Source organism: Adiantum capillus-veneris, chromosome 23 (genome assembly GCF_014529385.1).
Source record: "Adiantum capillus-veneris isolate H3 chromosome 23, ASM1452938v2, whole genome shotgun sequence".
Lineage (NCBI taxonomy): Eukaryota > Viridiplantae > Streptophyta > Polypodiopsida > Polypodiales > Pteridaceae > Adiantum > Adiantum capillus-veneris.
The window spans coordinates 72231611-72246082 of record NC_140953.1 but is presented as its reverse complement, the minus strand read 5'-3'; the positions used below and the strand labels follow the sequence as shown (position 1 = coordinate 72246082).

The 14472-nt window shown below is 45.4% G+C and overlaps 1 protein-coding gene across 3 annotated transcripts in view; it reads right to left on the bottom strand.

Moving 5' to 3' along the window:
* LOC147427959 (paired amphipathic helix protein Sin3-like 2) overlaps positions 1-14472 on the bottom strand; it is a 68223-nt gene that overhangs the window by 16038 nt on the left and 37713 nt on the right. For all 3 annotated transcript variants that reach the window (XM_086497567.1, XM_086497568.1, XM_086497569.1), the window contains exon 2: positions 39-295. In XM_086497567.1, coding sequence (XP_086353693.1) covers positions 39-295 — 257 coding nt within the window. The remainder of the gene's footprint in view (positions 1-38; positions 296-14472) is intronic.

The window sequence follows — 14472 nt, the reverse complement described above, 5'->3', positions numbered from 1 at the left end:
TGGCTGAAAATGGGACAAGAAATGTATACAAAGTGCACCTTGATTGGTAGCAAACGATAGCTGGGAGTACAGGTCATGCTACTAGAAAGATCAAGGTTCAATACAGATTTACACCAAGGTTGCACCTTGGACAACGATGATGTTCTCAAATCTCTCTTTCTGCTCAAGCTTTGCAATTGCCCTCTATGGACAGCATCCCTTTTCTTGTTTCTGATAGGGTGATTGGCACAACCCATGTCCTTTGAGAAGCTCTTGTCAAGAACTATACTCTGCCCTTTGCAAGCATCCTTTGTGTCTACAACCACAAGGCAAGTCTAATTCGCTTAGAATTAAACCTTGTTGATTTTTTGCAGTACTTTACACACATGAATGACCTCCAAGCACATTCAGTCCAAATAGAAGCCACCGAAAATTCTGTGTCTTTGACATTATAAAGTAGAATACAATTTCATGATTACGCTATCAAATCACATTGCTAATCTTTGTCCTAAAAAAAGGTTGAACAGTTTGTTCCATGCGTTCTTCATTATGCTATTAAATCACATTGCTAAACTTTGTCCTAAAAAACAGGGCAAATGTTAAGTATCGGGGTGCTTGCCCCTGTGTAGGTTCAGGTGACCGACACAGCCGGTCACGCACCTTTTGGGGTGGGCGAGCACCTCGGATAACATTATATGCAGGGGCAAGCAGCAACTCTCGAGTGCCTGCGTGCGGGCGTAGTAGTAGAGGCTCAGGCTGCCATCACTCAGGTGCCCGGTTCGAGACGTGTCAACTCCGCGTTGACCTCTGTTTTAGTCAACCGGTTTTTGCCTGCTCAGTTTGACTGGCAACCGGCTGGGGGTTGCTTGCCACGATGGCAACCGACTTTGTTTTGAGGGATCCGTGCAGACGTGCTGGACTCTTAAGGCTGAAATTATGTAACACTTAAATTTTGGACGCTAGAGGCAGGTGATAAAACTGGCTGACCAAATCTTTCAGCTCACAAGCCACTCTGATATAGAAATTATCAAATTCATATGTAGCCTGCAAGTAACCAGCTTCTGACTGTGCAGCAGCAAGACAATATACTGCATTGTCCTTACAGAGTAAGAATATACAGCAATTCAGATGAGCTTCAGAAACTTGAATAACAGAGTGATAAGGTTGAGGGAATCGAACACAGCGCTAGAGTGCTCCACGACAAGATGGTAGAGTTTGTATGTTCCAGCAAAAGACCAGCATGCCTCTACTCTCTTAAGTACTGCATGCTAGTGTTGATTTGACTTGAATAGCTCTAAGAATTCCTACATGCATATTAGAGATCCCTTGCAATAAAATTGAGCTTATACAACAGAACAGGTGAGAAAATCCAGAATGTACTAGAAGAAAATCAGTAATCTCATGCTGGGATCACGCAGCTCCGTGTTTATGCACGCACGCGCGAGAGAGAGAGAGAGAGAGAGAGAGAGAGAGAGAGAGAGAGAGAGAGAGAGAGAGAGAGAGAGAGAGAGAGAGAGAGAGAGAGATGAAATGATATATTAACGTCTACAAAAGGCCAAAATGACCTATGAGACCAAACTGATTACAATGGTGAGTCTAGTACCAAGTCTTGGTACAAACAAAGAAAACTACAAACTAGAAACTGAGATAGGAGTGCTACCGACTCCTATGGGTGGCTGGTAAGCTGAGCAATGGTATAATTCCACAAAGGTACAAAGTGGGGATAAGTGTCACCATGATACAATATAGCAATAGCATGAAGCCTATCCTGATCGACACTCTGGGTGTCGTGCTAGAATCTTGTGGATCCTCTGCCGCAATCTCCGTCGGTGTTGCGTGGCCCCCCTCCTCAATCGTGGTCATCTCGATCTCCCCAACTCTATAGCTCGGTCAATGAGAGTACCACTGGTGTGTGTATGGGTGGGAACCGAGCTCTGTGGAGGTGGTGGCCCCTCTACCTCTGTGGTACTCAAACTGAAGAAATCTGAGATGCGTCTCTAGGACTGTCTCTCTCTATGCACTCTCAATAGAGAGTCTCTATGTCTCTGTATCTCAACTTTCAAGTAGAAATAATCCGAGACATCTCAGATCCTAATATTTCATGACTCTATCTAACGAGTCAAAACCATCTCTGAATAAACAGTGAAAGTGTCTCTGAAACTCATGATAGATTGTGCAGTGACATATGAAGTGAAACTCTTGTCTCTGGCTCTGCATGGCATAACTGACATATTCTCCTATTTGCTGGTATGCCTCTCTCTGAATCTACCCGTCACGAGGACGTGGCAACTGCTAACCTTAGTTGTTGGTTTCTTTCCAATGATTTTTGTTTAATTTTTGAGACCCTCTTTTTGAAGTTGCAAATGGTCGGACATTGTATGGCCAATGTGAACGGTAGTTTCACCCGCAGACGGGAAGTTGGTCGGCACTGGAATCCATATGGTAAGAGGATGTCTAGGCTCAGAGCAAGATCATACAGGTCCCCCCCGTCGCACTTAGCAAGTTGGTGGATACTAGGAAGTGAACTCAATAAAGGCATAAAGTCAAGGTGGGATCACCAACAAAAAGTATCCGACAGTTGGGCCACATTGCACTTTTGGATGCGGTCCCAATGAGGATAGATGGTCAGAAGACCAGCGGGAGCCCAACGGAAGCATCTCCTAAAAATTAGGGAACTGCTATTTTGGGCCGTGAAATGTGTTCGCGTCATTACCTTCGGTATGACCAAGGGAACATTTTATTACTCTGCTGCAAAGTCAACTGATGCACAAGTTGAGAGATTTTTAAGCAGGAAGCCCAATGCAGGGAAATTGCATGTATGAGTGCCAAGTGGCACTTTGTGGTCAATTTACAAAGTCTGGGAGAACAGAACCCGTAACTGACTTTTGAGAGCAGTTTTGGAGGCTGTTAACTCTGATTTTCAGCCATTTCTCTCCATTTTTGAGCTTCCCATGACTTTGCCTAGGTCCAAGGAGCTCATTTTCAGCATTGGAAGGCATCAGATGCATGTTTACAAGGCTGTTTTGCTGCGTTTTCAGCGATACGCAGGTTTTGGCAGCCATGGAAATCTTCTCCTTTTTGCATCTATTTGTTCACAAATGCATTACAGGTCAAGGGCAGAAGAGAGGGCGCTCGATTTATGCTGGGGGGATACTTCATTGAGAGCCTGTCACAGGTTAAGAGCTATGGAGTGCTTCCTTTCCCTCTCATGTATAGTGTGGTGCTAGGAGTGATGCCCTGCACACTACACACTGCTCTCTCTCCCCCCTACGTGCAGTTATGTGATGCCCCACAAGAGGGCTACTCATTTGACTAATGTACAGTTGTGTGGGTTCATGCTTTTGTACTGAGGCAAGAGCCTCCTTGAGCAGGAACAGGGGTAGCTAACTGTTGCTCCAAAGCAGGCACTGGTGAGGGTCATAACCTCACCGTACACGTGCAAAATCAGCGCTGTGTATGCGCTGTAAATTCACTGTTTTTCAGCCATACGGACGCCAGGATCATTGGGAATCGTGCCCCACTGGCAAAGGACAGATAGGAGACTGTTTGGGGCTGAAAACAGGGCAAAAACAAGTAAATACAGCGTGCTGAATTTACTGTTTTTGGACAGGAATCAGAGGGTATACAACAGTGCAAGCGAGTTCCAACAGGGGAATTGGTTTCGCGCAAGTTTTGGGGCTATTATGCTGCCGAAATTTGGCCAAATCAAATGGTATCTAGGTGGATACACGTGAAGGATTCCCGGGACCTTACCTTGTAATTTACCCTCCTAAAGAATAAAGAAATACCGAAAGGGGCGCAATTTTGGGGCCTACTGGTTGTCGGCGTCTGCTCGGAGCATTCTAGCTTCCGAGCCGTGTGTGTATTCAAGTGTTAACTCCCGTCGCAGGTTTTCTTTGCAAAGTGCTCCGTGTGTGTGTCTAAAGTAAAGAATTTCGGGTGAAAGCCAACGCCTACCGCCCTACGGGCCAGTTTCACTACCTGTCTCAATCCCAAGCTGGTGTGAGGATGTGCGTATCTGGCCTATGGCACATCGTAACCCATGAGATAGATGTGTGTCCATGTAGCTGGGCCGTGTGACAAATCCGTCTGTCGTGAGTTGGAGAAGATGCTCTCTATAGAAAGCCCTCTTCATACCCAACTCCCGCGATGGCTTTATCCATGTCCTCTTGGTATCAAGCTGGATAAGATCCTGCCCAATGAGTCTAGTAATCTCCATCCGTGTAAGAGCCAAAGATGGTGCATCAAGAGAAAACTGGAAAGGGGGCAGCCTGTCCATGCTGAAACCATGAGCTCATATGTGCATACCAACATGATGTATCTCCCTGTAATGCCAGCTATCTGGATGACTCAAGAGCAAGCCTAGCATATATGTCCCTGGTGGTGTCCCATAAGCTGTGTACAAATGATACTGATCTGGTAAGTGCCTCAATCTCCATAGGTGGGGCAGCCAGCTCCGCTCGTATGATGTCATGTGGAACTGAGGTCTTGGCTCTAATGAGCCTAGAAATCATAGATACCAAGGGCCTCTCCATATTACTCCATCCAGCACTGTCAACAGATGGTCCCCAAACCTGAAGCCCGTAGTGCATAACTGAAGCGACCAAAGTGTCGGAGGGCCAGAGCTTTGTTCGAGGTTCCTGGAACTGAACTTGCGATCAAATCCTCTCTAAACCGCCTAGGGCTGCATAAGGACGAGTCAGTCTAGTGTCTGCTGCCACTATCAATGTGAACCTCGGTCCACTAAAGACCACCCCAAGATATGTGTATGCATCAGTGTACTCCATACTGTCCTGACCATATGTGAATGTAGGTGATGATCTCCTGACCCACTGTGGTGTGGTATTAAATACCATGACCTTGGTTTTACCAAGGTTGACAGACAATCCACTATACTTTGCCAAACTATGCAATGCGTCCAAATGTCTCTGCATACCCTCTATTGAGTCTGATATCAACACAATATCGTCAGTATACAATAAAAGAGGGATCCATGTCCTTGCAAGCTGAGCACCTCTATCTCCTCCTCTGTCAATATAATCAGAGACCTCATCAACATACATACCAAATAAAGTAGAGGACAATGGGCATCCCTGTTTCACTCCAATAGTGGAGTGAATTATGTCAGATATCCCCTCTAGTGTGCTTACATGACCCATCACTGAACTGTACAATGCCATAATCCCCCATATCAGTTCCGTGGGTACCTCCAATTCCATAAGTCGGCGCATCAATCTGGCCCTCGGTACTGCATCAAAAGCTTTGCGGAAGTCCACAAAGCTGCAATATATCCGTTTACCATGTGCTCGACCCTCCTCAATGATAGCTCTGAGTGTAAAGACATGATCTAGTGTGGAGAAATCCCTCCTGAAACCAGCCTGTCCAGGTGCCCGTATGCCCATAATCTCTGCACAGTTGCTCAGCCTATGCTCAAGGATGGATGCATACAACCGTGCCAATGTGTGTCCTACCATGATAGTACGGTAATTCCCCGGCACTGTGGGGTCTCCTATCTTGAAGATAGGTACAATAGTAGACAATCTCCAAGACTCAGGAAAGCCCTCGCACATGACACGGTTGAACAACAGTGCAAGCATCTCTGCCAACAAGTCCCCAGCACGTATAATGTGCTCTGCTACCAAACCCTCATGATCCTGTGCCCGTCTGGTCTTCATCCTGTCAATGGCCTCCTTTACCATCTCAGTGGTAAAGAAGGTGCTCGTAGCCGGACATGGCTGTGGTGGATCTGGTGGTGATGGCTGTCCAGGTACAATGTATAATGATGTTGCATACTGCCCCCATATCTCCGTGTATGTAATCATTGGTGGGGGAGACTGCTCATGGAATAGACGCCAAGCCTCTCCTGAATCTCTACTAAGGAAGAGCTGATATAAATCCTGCTCCATCTGGACCAAGAAAGCTCGCTTCTTTCGTCGTACTAGTCGTCGTGTAGCAATACGAGACTGTCTATAGGTGATCACTCCCAATGTAAGCTCCTGCTGGATCAAAGCTCTCCTCTGTCGACACTCCTCATCATACCAGCTGTTCTGAGGCATGTGCCCAAAACGACGCCTCTGACCAGGCTGAGTGTGTAACAAAATGCTGACGTGTCAAAGCCTAAAGAATGGAGCCAACTTACAGATATGGCCAAGGTGCCTAAATTGTCACAAAGTGATGACGTGGCTGCCCGAGAGCAGAAACCCTAACCCTAATTTTTGCCAAAACCCTAACTGCTGAAACCCTAATTCTGAAAACCCTATCCCTAAAACCTGCAAACCCTAATTCTGGAAACCCTGACCCTAAAACTTGCAAACCCTAATTCTGGAAAACCTAACCCTAAAACTGCAAAAACCCTAACCCAAACCCTAAGAAGAAGAAGCAGAAGAAGAAGAAGAAGTTTTACAGACTTACAAAGTCTTGACGAGTGACCTATTTTTAAAGAAGAGTTCCCACCAACTTACGGGACCCCGTCCGATGGGGCCCAAGTGACATAAAGGCATTAAAAATAAAGCAGAATACACTCAAAGGACTTTGCACATCAAAGTATGATGACGTGGCACCTGTACGGACGTTTCGGAATTCACGGCGGATTTTTAGGAAAATCCTGAAATTTTAGAAAAGTGTCTTTTTGGGGTCAGCTTTTCATTTGATGCTTTTAGGCTTTGGGCCTTTACATATGAGCCTTGGGGCCCTCTCTGGCACTCTCAGCGCGCAGATTGCAGAGGAGGTGCTCCCCGGTTGTTGTACTTTGCGAATCAGCAGTAATATAAAGAAATGTCGAAAGGGGCGCCAAGGTTTGGGGCCAATACTCTCTGGGATGGAATTCCGCCACTCTGTGTCGCGTCGTCTCTCTCTCTCTCTCAGTTCAGTTGTTATTGAAGTGCTAAAAGTCTGTTTAGTTTGTTCTTTTCTATTGGCACTTGGTGCCCGTCTTGTGAGTGGTATCAGAGTATCAGGCGTGTGCTTTTCTGAAAGCATACCGGTCCTACAAAAGAGCAGACAAAGCTATTGGAATTTTATTTGAGGCATCTTCACCCTCCACTTCATCGCGCATCGGGCACGCTCCAGTCTTCACCGCTCATGTCTTACAGGGCATAAGCCAATTAAGATCACTTGCAAGAGAAGGATCCATATTTGTTTCAAGTCACTGTTCTTCTCAGAAGCAGTGCCATGCAGATGTTGATGTCTACAGCTACCGAGCAGCATACTCCAAGTACTTGGCAAGCTTTCAAGGAAAAAAAAAAAATTGTCCGAAGTTATATGGTTTCTGACAACTTCCTTCAGAGTGCAACTTCTGGCAGAGTGGGGTATCTTGAAATGCTTGCCATGGAAACCCTAGCAGATTATATCTTGAAATTTCTCGACATCTCTCAGTAGATGTCTCTTCACGAGCAGATGACCTTGGAGGTTCGATGCGATTGTTATCTCTTGGGACTACCATCGCTGCCAAAGAAACACTGTCTGTCCAAGAGCTGATGGACCATGCTGTGCTAGGCTACGACCTCATGAAAGGAACCTAACACTAATTTTTGGTGCAGGTCAAGATGGAAAATCAGTCGACTTTTTAAGCTCGACTAATGTCGAGATTGCTTTTTTAAGTTTGAGTTCTGTTTGATGATCCTGTTTGGAATTTGTTTGAAATGGATAGTATCTGTTTTGAACCTGTTTTGGTGCCGATTTGAATTGTTTTGACTCTGGTTTGATACTGGTTTCAATGATTGGTGATTTTACTCCCGGATGGAGAAGTGAGAAATACTGTTTTGGTACTGTTTGAACCTCGGAATGACGCATGCCGATGCCTGGGGAGCGTTTCGTTGTATGTTTGAAAACCTTGGAACGACGCAGGCCGATGCCTGGGGAGCGTTTCGTTGTACCTCCGAACGACGCACGCCGATGCTTGGGGAGCGTTTGGTTGTATGCTTGAACCTCCAAGCGACGCAGCCTGCGGTCTGGGGAGTGTTTGGTTGTACAGTCCTCAGAGCTCATGGTCCAGACCTTTTTAGGTTATTTGCAGGGGGAGTGACGAGGTAGTCGTTGAGTAGCTTCATATCGCAGACCGTTTGTCTGAAAGGAGTGCTCAGCGGCGTTGTTTGTTGTGTCTTGTAACTTGCATATGTAAGCATTTGTGTTGCATTGTGATGTGCCAATTACTGAATATTCCTAATTGGATGAGATTGCCTGGGTATGTAATTTTAGTGCATCAAGACACCCGTGGAAGATCAGTACGGTCTGGGTGTGATGGCTAATATTACTATACTACGCCGGAATATCAAGAGTTCCGATCTGGAAGAAAGGAGAAGCTAACTCCTTGATCAAAAGAGCAGAAAGGAGAAGCTAACTCCTTGATCAAAACAGCCGAAAGGAGAAGCTAACTCCTTGATCAAAAGAGTAGAAAGGAGAAGCTAACTCCTTAATAAAAAGAGCAAACTCATTGTCCCTCGGAATGACCCTCGGAAATTTTTGAGCTAACTTGAGTTGTTTTGCAGATATGCTGTAATCGCGGACGATTACTCTCTTTCAAGAAGGGGAGATGTAACAAAATGCTGACGTGTCAAAGCCTAAAGAATGGAGCCAACTTACAGATATGGCCGAGGTGCCTAAATTGTCACAAAGTGATGACGTGGTTGCATGAGAGCAAAAACCCTAACCCTAATTTTTACCAAAAACCCTAATTCTGGAAACCCTATCCCTAAAACTTGCAAACCCTAATTCTAGAAACCCTAACCCTAAAACTGCAGAAACCCTAACCCAAACCCTAAGAAGAAGCAGCAAAAGAAGAAGAAGAAGTTTTACAGACGTACAAAGTCTTGACGAGTGACCTAATTTTTAAGAAGAGTTCCCACCAACTTACGGGACCCCGTCTGATAGGGCCCAAGTGACATAAAGGCATTAAAAATAAAGCAGAATACACTCAAAGGACTTTGCACATCAAAATATGATGACGTGGCACCTGTACGGACGTTTTGGAATTCGCGACGGATTTTTAGGGAAATCCCGAGATTTTAGGAAAGTGTCTTTTTGGGGTCAGCTTTTTATTTGATGCTTTTAGGCTTTGGGCCTTTAAATATGAGCCTTGAGGGCCCTCTGGCACTCTTCAGCGCGCAGATTGCAGAGGAGGTGCTCCCCGGCTGTTGTACTTTGCGAATCAACAGTAATATAAAGAAATACCGAAAGGGGCGCCAAGGTTTGGGGCCAATACTCTCTGGGGTGGAATTCCGCCACTCCGTGTCGCATCGTCTCTCTCTCTCTCAATTCAGTTGTTATTGAACAGTTGTTATTGAAGTGCTAAAAGTCTGTTCAGTTTGTTCTTTTCTATTAGCACTTGGTGCCCGTCTTGTGACAGAGTGTGTGGGTATGCCTCTGTCGCTGCCCCATGTAATGTCACTGTCAACATAGATGTGATCTCCTCCACTGTGTATACTGGCTCTGATGTGCATAAAAGTCTACGTATCTCCTCTGCATAGACTGAGTCGGTCTCTGGTGTAAAAGTATAACGTGGATATCTACCACCCCGTGAGGCTTGAGATGCATTGAGACTTATAATGTCAAAAGTGCATGATCTACTGCTATCCCAACAGGCCTAGGCTCCACTGTAAAATCCTGAATGTGAGCGATAAAGCTCGGATGTGCCAGAACATAGTCTACAGTACTGGTCCCATGTCTGTGTGTGTGGGGGGAGAGAGAGAGAGAGAGAGAGAGAGAGAGAGAGAGAGAGAGAGAGAGAGAGAGAGAGAGAGAGAGAGAGAGAGAGAGAAATGAAATGAAATGATATATTAACGTCTACAAAAGGCCAAAATGACCTATGAGACCAAACTGATTACAATGGTGAGTCTAGTACCAAGTCTGGATACAAACAAAGAAAACTACAAACTAGAAACTATGATAGGAGTGCTACCGACTCCTATGTGTGGCTGGTAAGTTGAGCAATGGTATAATGCCACAAAGGTACAAAATGGGGATAACTGTCACCGTGATACAATATAGCAGTACCATGAGGTCTATCCTGATGGACACTCTGGGTGTCGTGCTAGAATCCTGTGGATCCTCTGCCGCAATCTTCGTCGATGCTGCGTCACGCATAGTAACAGGGAATGGCCGTTTTCAGGTCTCCGTTTCCCGTTCCCATTCCAAGTTCCCGTTTTGAATCCCCGTTCCGTGTTTCAAACGTGAGTACCCGTAACAAGGAATGGCATTTTGTTCCGCGTTCCCGTTCTGTTTTCCCGTTCCTGGTAACTATGGCTGCGTGGCTCCCTCCTCAGTGGTGGTCGTCTCGATCTCCCCAACTCTATAGCTCGGTCAATGAGGGTACCACTGGTGTGTGTATAGGTGGGAACCGAGCCCTGTGGTGGTGGTGGCCTCTTTGCCTCTATGGTACTCCAGCTGAAGAAATCTGAGATGCGTCTCTGGGACTGTCTCTGTCTATGCCCTCTCAATAGAGAGTCTCTATGTCTCTATATCTCAAGTAGATATAATCCGAGACATCTCTGATCCTGATATCTCATGACTCTTATCTAACGAGTCAAAACCATCACTGATTAAACAGTGAAAGCGTCCCCGTATCTCATAGTAGACTGTGCAGTGACATTTGTAGTGAAACTCTGTCTCTGGCTTTGCATGGCATAACTGACATATCCTATTGTCTGCTGGTATGCCTTCAGCCTGAATCTACCTGTCTCAATCCCAAGCTGGTGTGAAGATGTGCGTATCTAGCCTATGGCACATCGTAACCCATGAGATAGATGTGTGTCCATGTAGCTGGGCCGTGTGACAAACCCGTCTGTTGTGAGTTAGAGAAGATACTCTCTATAGAAAGCCCTCTTCGTACCCAACTCCCATGATGGCTCTATCCATGTCCTCCTAGTATCAAGCTGGATAAGATCCTGTCGAATGAGTCTAGTAATCTCCATCCGTGTAAGAGCCAAAGATAGTGCATCAAGAGAATACTGGAAAGGGGGCAGCCCGTCCATGCTGAAACCATGCCTCTGAAACCATGAGCTCATCTGTGCATACCAACATGATGTATCTCCCTGTAATGCAAGATGTCTGGATGACTCGAGAGCAAGCCTAGCATATCTGTCCTTGGTGGTGTCCCATAAGCTGTGTACAAATGATACTAATCTGGTAAGTGCCTCAATCTCCATAGGTGGGGCAGCCAGCTCCGCTCGTATGATGTCATGTGGAACTGAGGCCTTGGCTCTAATCAGCCTAGAAATCATAGATACCAAGGGCCTCTCCATATTACTCCATCCAACACTATCAACAGATGGTCCCCAAACAACCTGAACCCGGTAGTGCATAATTGAAGCGACCAAAGTGTCAAAGAGCTAGAGCTTTGTTCGAGGTTCCTGGAACTGAACCTGCGAACAAATCCTCTCTAAACCGCCTAGGGCTGCATAGGCACGAGTCAATTTAGTGTTTGTTGCCACTTTCAGTGTGAACCTCGGTCCACTAAAGACCTCGGTCCTGACCATATGTGAATGTAGGTACTGATCTCCTAACCCACTGTGGTGTGGTATTGAATACCATGACCTTGGTTGTACCAAGCTTGACAGACAATCCACTATCCCTTGCAAAACTATGCAATGCGTCCAAATGTCTCTACATACCCTCTGGTGAGTCTGATATCAACACGATAGCGAGGCCAAACTGATACAATCTTGGCGGATCTAATCCAATGTCTGGGTACAAAAATAAAAATGAAGTAAAGTGAAAGACTAAAATCATCATCATCATCATCATCTTCAATGCCCAAGGATGCCCGGCATCGGGCGTTGTCCGAGAAAGTACTGCATCGGTCGCTGAAGAGCTTTGTCAATGTCCACCTCTGTAAATAGTCATATTGGGCATCTCCCATGTCATGCTAGAATAGTCCTGATCCTCTGATGGAGCCTTCGTCGATCTCGTGGTCGCCCTCGTAGACGTGCATCTAGCTCTCCCGAGCTCAATGGCTCAGTCAACTAATATACCTTTGGTATAAGTAGGCTCTAAAGTCCGTTGTGAAGTATGCTCATTTGGTTGTTGAGTCCCTGCTCTAAGGAAGTCAGTTATCTCCCTCTGTGAATGTCTCCCACTGCCTGAGCTCCTCAAGAGACTCTCCCTATGTCTGCGCAGCTCTAGCAAAAACAAACCGAGGCATCTCTGATCCTGATATCTCACGACTCTAGCCAACGGTCCAAAGCCCTCTCTGAATAGACAATGAAAGCCGCCTCGTATCTCATAGTATACCGGACAATGACAAATGTGATGTAACTTTGTCTTTGGCTCTATATGACACAACCGGCATATCCTGGCCTCTATCGGTACTCTCCTAAATCTGCCAGTCTCATTGCTAATATAAAAAGTAGTACTGAAAGGCACGCCAGACTTTGGGGCCATTACATCTAGAAGCGGAACTCCGCTGCTTCGTGTCGCGACTACTTCAAGATTTTAAGTTCAAGTAATAAAGTTTTCAAGTTTTGTTCATGTGTTGCGGTGTTGATCAGTGGTATCACAGCTTCAGTTGATTCTTCTTGTACAAAGGATCCCGTCCGACTTTTTGCAACATGTGCCATGGATCCTACTAGAGAATCTGATCAAGAACGTGAGCGTCTCCCGCCTACACTTTTGCAGAAAGATGACTCTACTCGTAATGGAGATTCAAACAACAACACATTGACAAATGCTGAGTTTGATGATCCCCTCGAGGAAACTCCCATTAAGGATCCACAGTTTGCAGATCCTCACCAGCAATTGCAAGTTAGCACCTGTGCGAAGCAGTTGATGAGGTATGCAAAGGATCCAAATTATGCAAAGTTTCTCAAGAATCAACCAGTTCCAAAATTCTATGAGAGGTGGCAGAAGGTCGCCAATCTGCCATAAAAGTGGAAGCACAGCCAAAAGCGGACAAGACGCTCCTTCTTTAGACAGAAGAAGACACTAAATGATCTATGAAGCGTAAAATCAACAAACAGCTAAACCACAAGAAACACTCACCCAAGGGACGAAAGTCCAAGTCTTTCTCCAACCATCTGGCCAGCAATCTACTTTTGAAGAGCTTACAAAGAAGGGGTTACAAGAATAATCGTCGTTCAGACATCGACACTACTAAAGATTCTGATTCCTACACCTTTGGGACCACCTTTAGCAAAAAGAGGAAACATTTGAGTCAAGAACCAAAGTACGACAAGTTTGGGCAATAAGGAATTCAAGGCTAGGAGCCAAAGTATTAAAGTTTGCCACTTTCTCTGGCCACAAGGATAACTATCAAGCCTTGTCTTTTATTCAGCAGTCTGACTCGCTTTCACCAGTGGCAATTTCACTAAAGCCTCAAAGGTCTGGAAGGTTGCATCCCACCTAAAAGGGAATGCCCAAACTTGGTAGTCTACACTTTTACTACCTGGGAAAGCTCCTAGAAACTGGGAATATATTTGGTTAACTCCCCAATTTGAAGCCGATGTTTTGATGGCTTGGAATTATCTGCAAATGGAAGAGGAAGACAATATTTCTACTTACAAATCAGAGGTATTGGGATACGTTTTAACCAGTGGCTTCTTTTCGTAAAAGCCTCTCTGAAAGAACAAGTGGAACGATATTATTGCGGTCTACCTAAAGAGATACAATGTTACTGTCTGAAGCAAAGATCTTTAAGTGTCAACAACTCATGGAGCATGCTGTGGACAGTTTCTCGTTGAGAACGGGATCATTGACTTATGTTATGGATGAGCCATTGACTAAAGCTGCAGATAAAGAAGCATCAAAGGATAAAAGAAATCCAAAAAGTCAGTGCAAAAGAAGAAGTCTACCACCCCTCACATGTCTACCGAGCAGAAGGCAGGGTATTTCAAGCAAGAAAAGTGCTTCAAGTGTGGAGAAACACGACATATTTTGGCCAACTTCCAAGTGTCCTAAGAAAGAGAAGAAGCCTCGAGACTAACCGGAAACATCAAAAGTGGCAGAGGAGCTAAGAAAGGGAAAACCAAGGCCAGACTTGTACCAGATTTCATGGGGATGCATGAGGATCACACTGCTCTCAATACACACTTTAGGATCAAAAGCCCTTATTTTCTTTGACAACGTAGCCAAGGCAAACTTTACCTCGAAAAACATTGCTGCTCATATGAGAATCAAGCTTGAAGACATGGGGCCATAGATGGATGTAGTGTTAGCGGAACCCAAACATGAAGTTGCCATAACTCCTATCATTGGCAAGCTGAGGCTGCATTGGCAAGATTACGTAGGGCACGAGGACTTCAACCTTTGGAAGGGTGTCATGTTCTTTTAGGGATGCCTTGGCACGCCCAAAATAGTGTTGTGGTGGACTATGGAGCTAAGAAGATTGCGCTCAAGAATATTAAGGGTAGGGAAGTAATGATTGATGTAAAACTCAAAGGCAAGTCAATTCCCCCTGTATCGGCTTCAGCCGTTTCAAAATTAATAAAATCAAGCCTTTTTTATTTCTACATCTTCCTCAATGATGTGGATGATCGTAAGGAGTCCAATTTGTCAAGAGTTAGA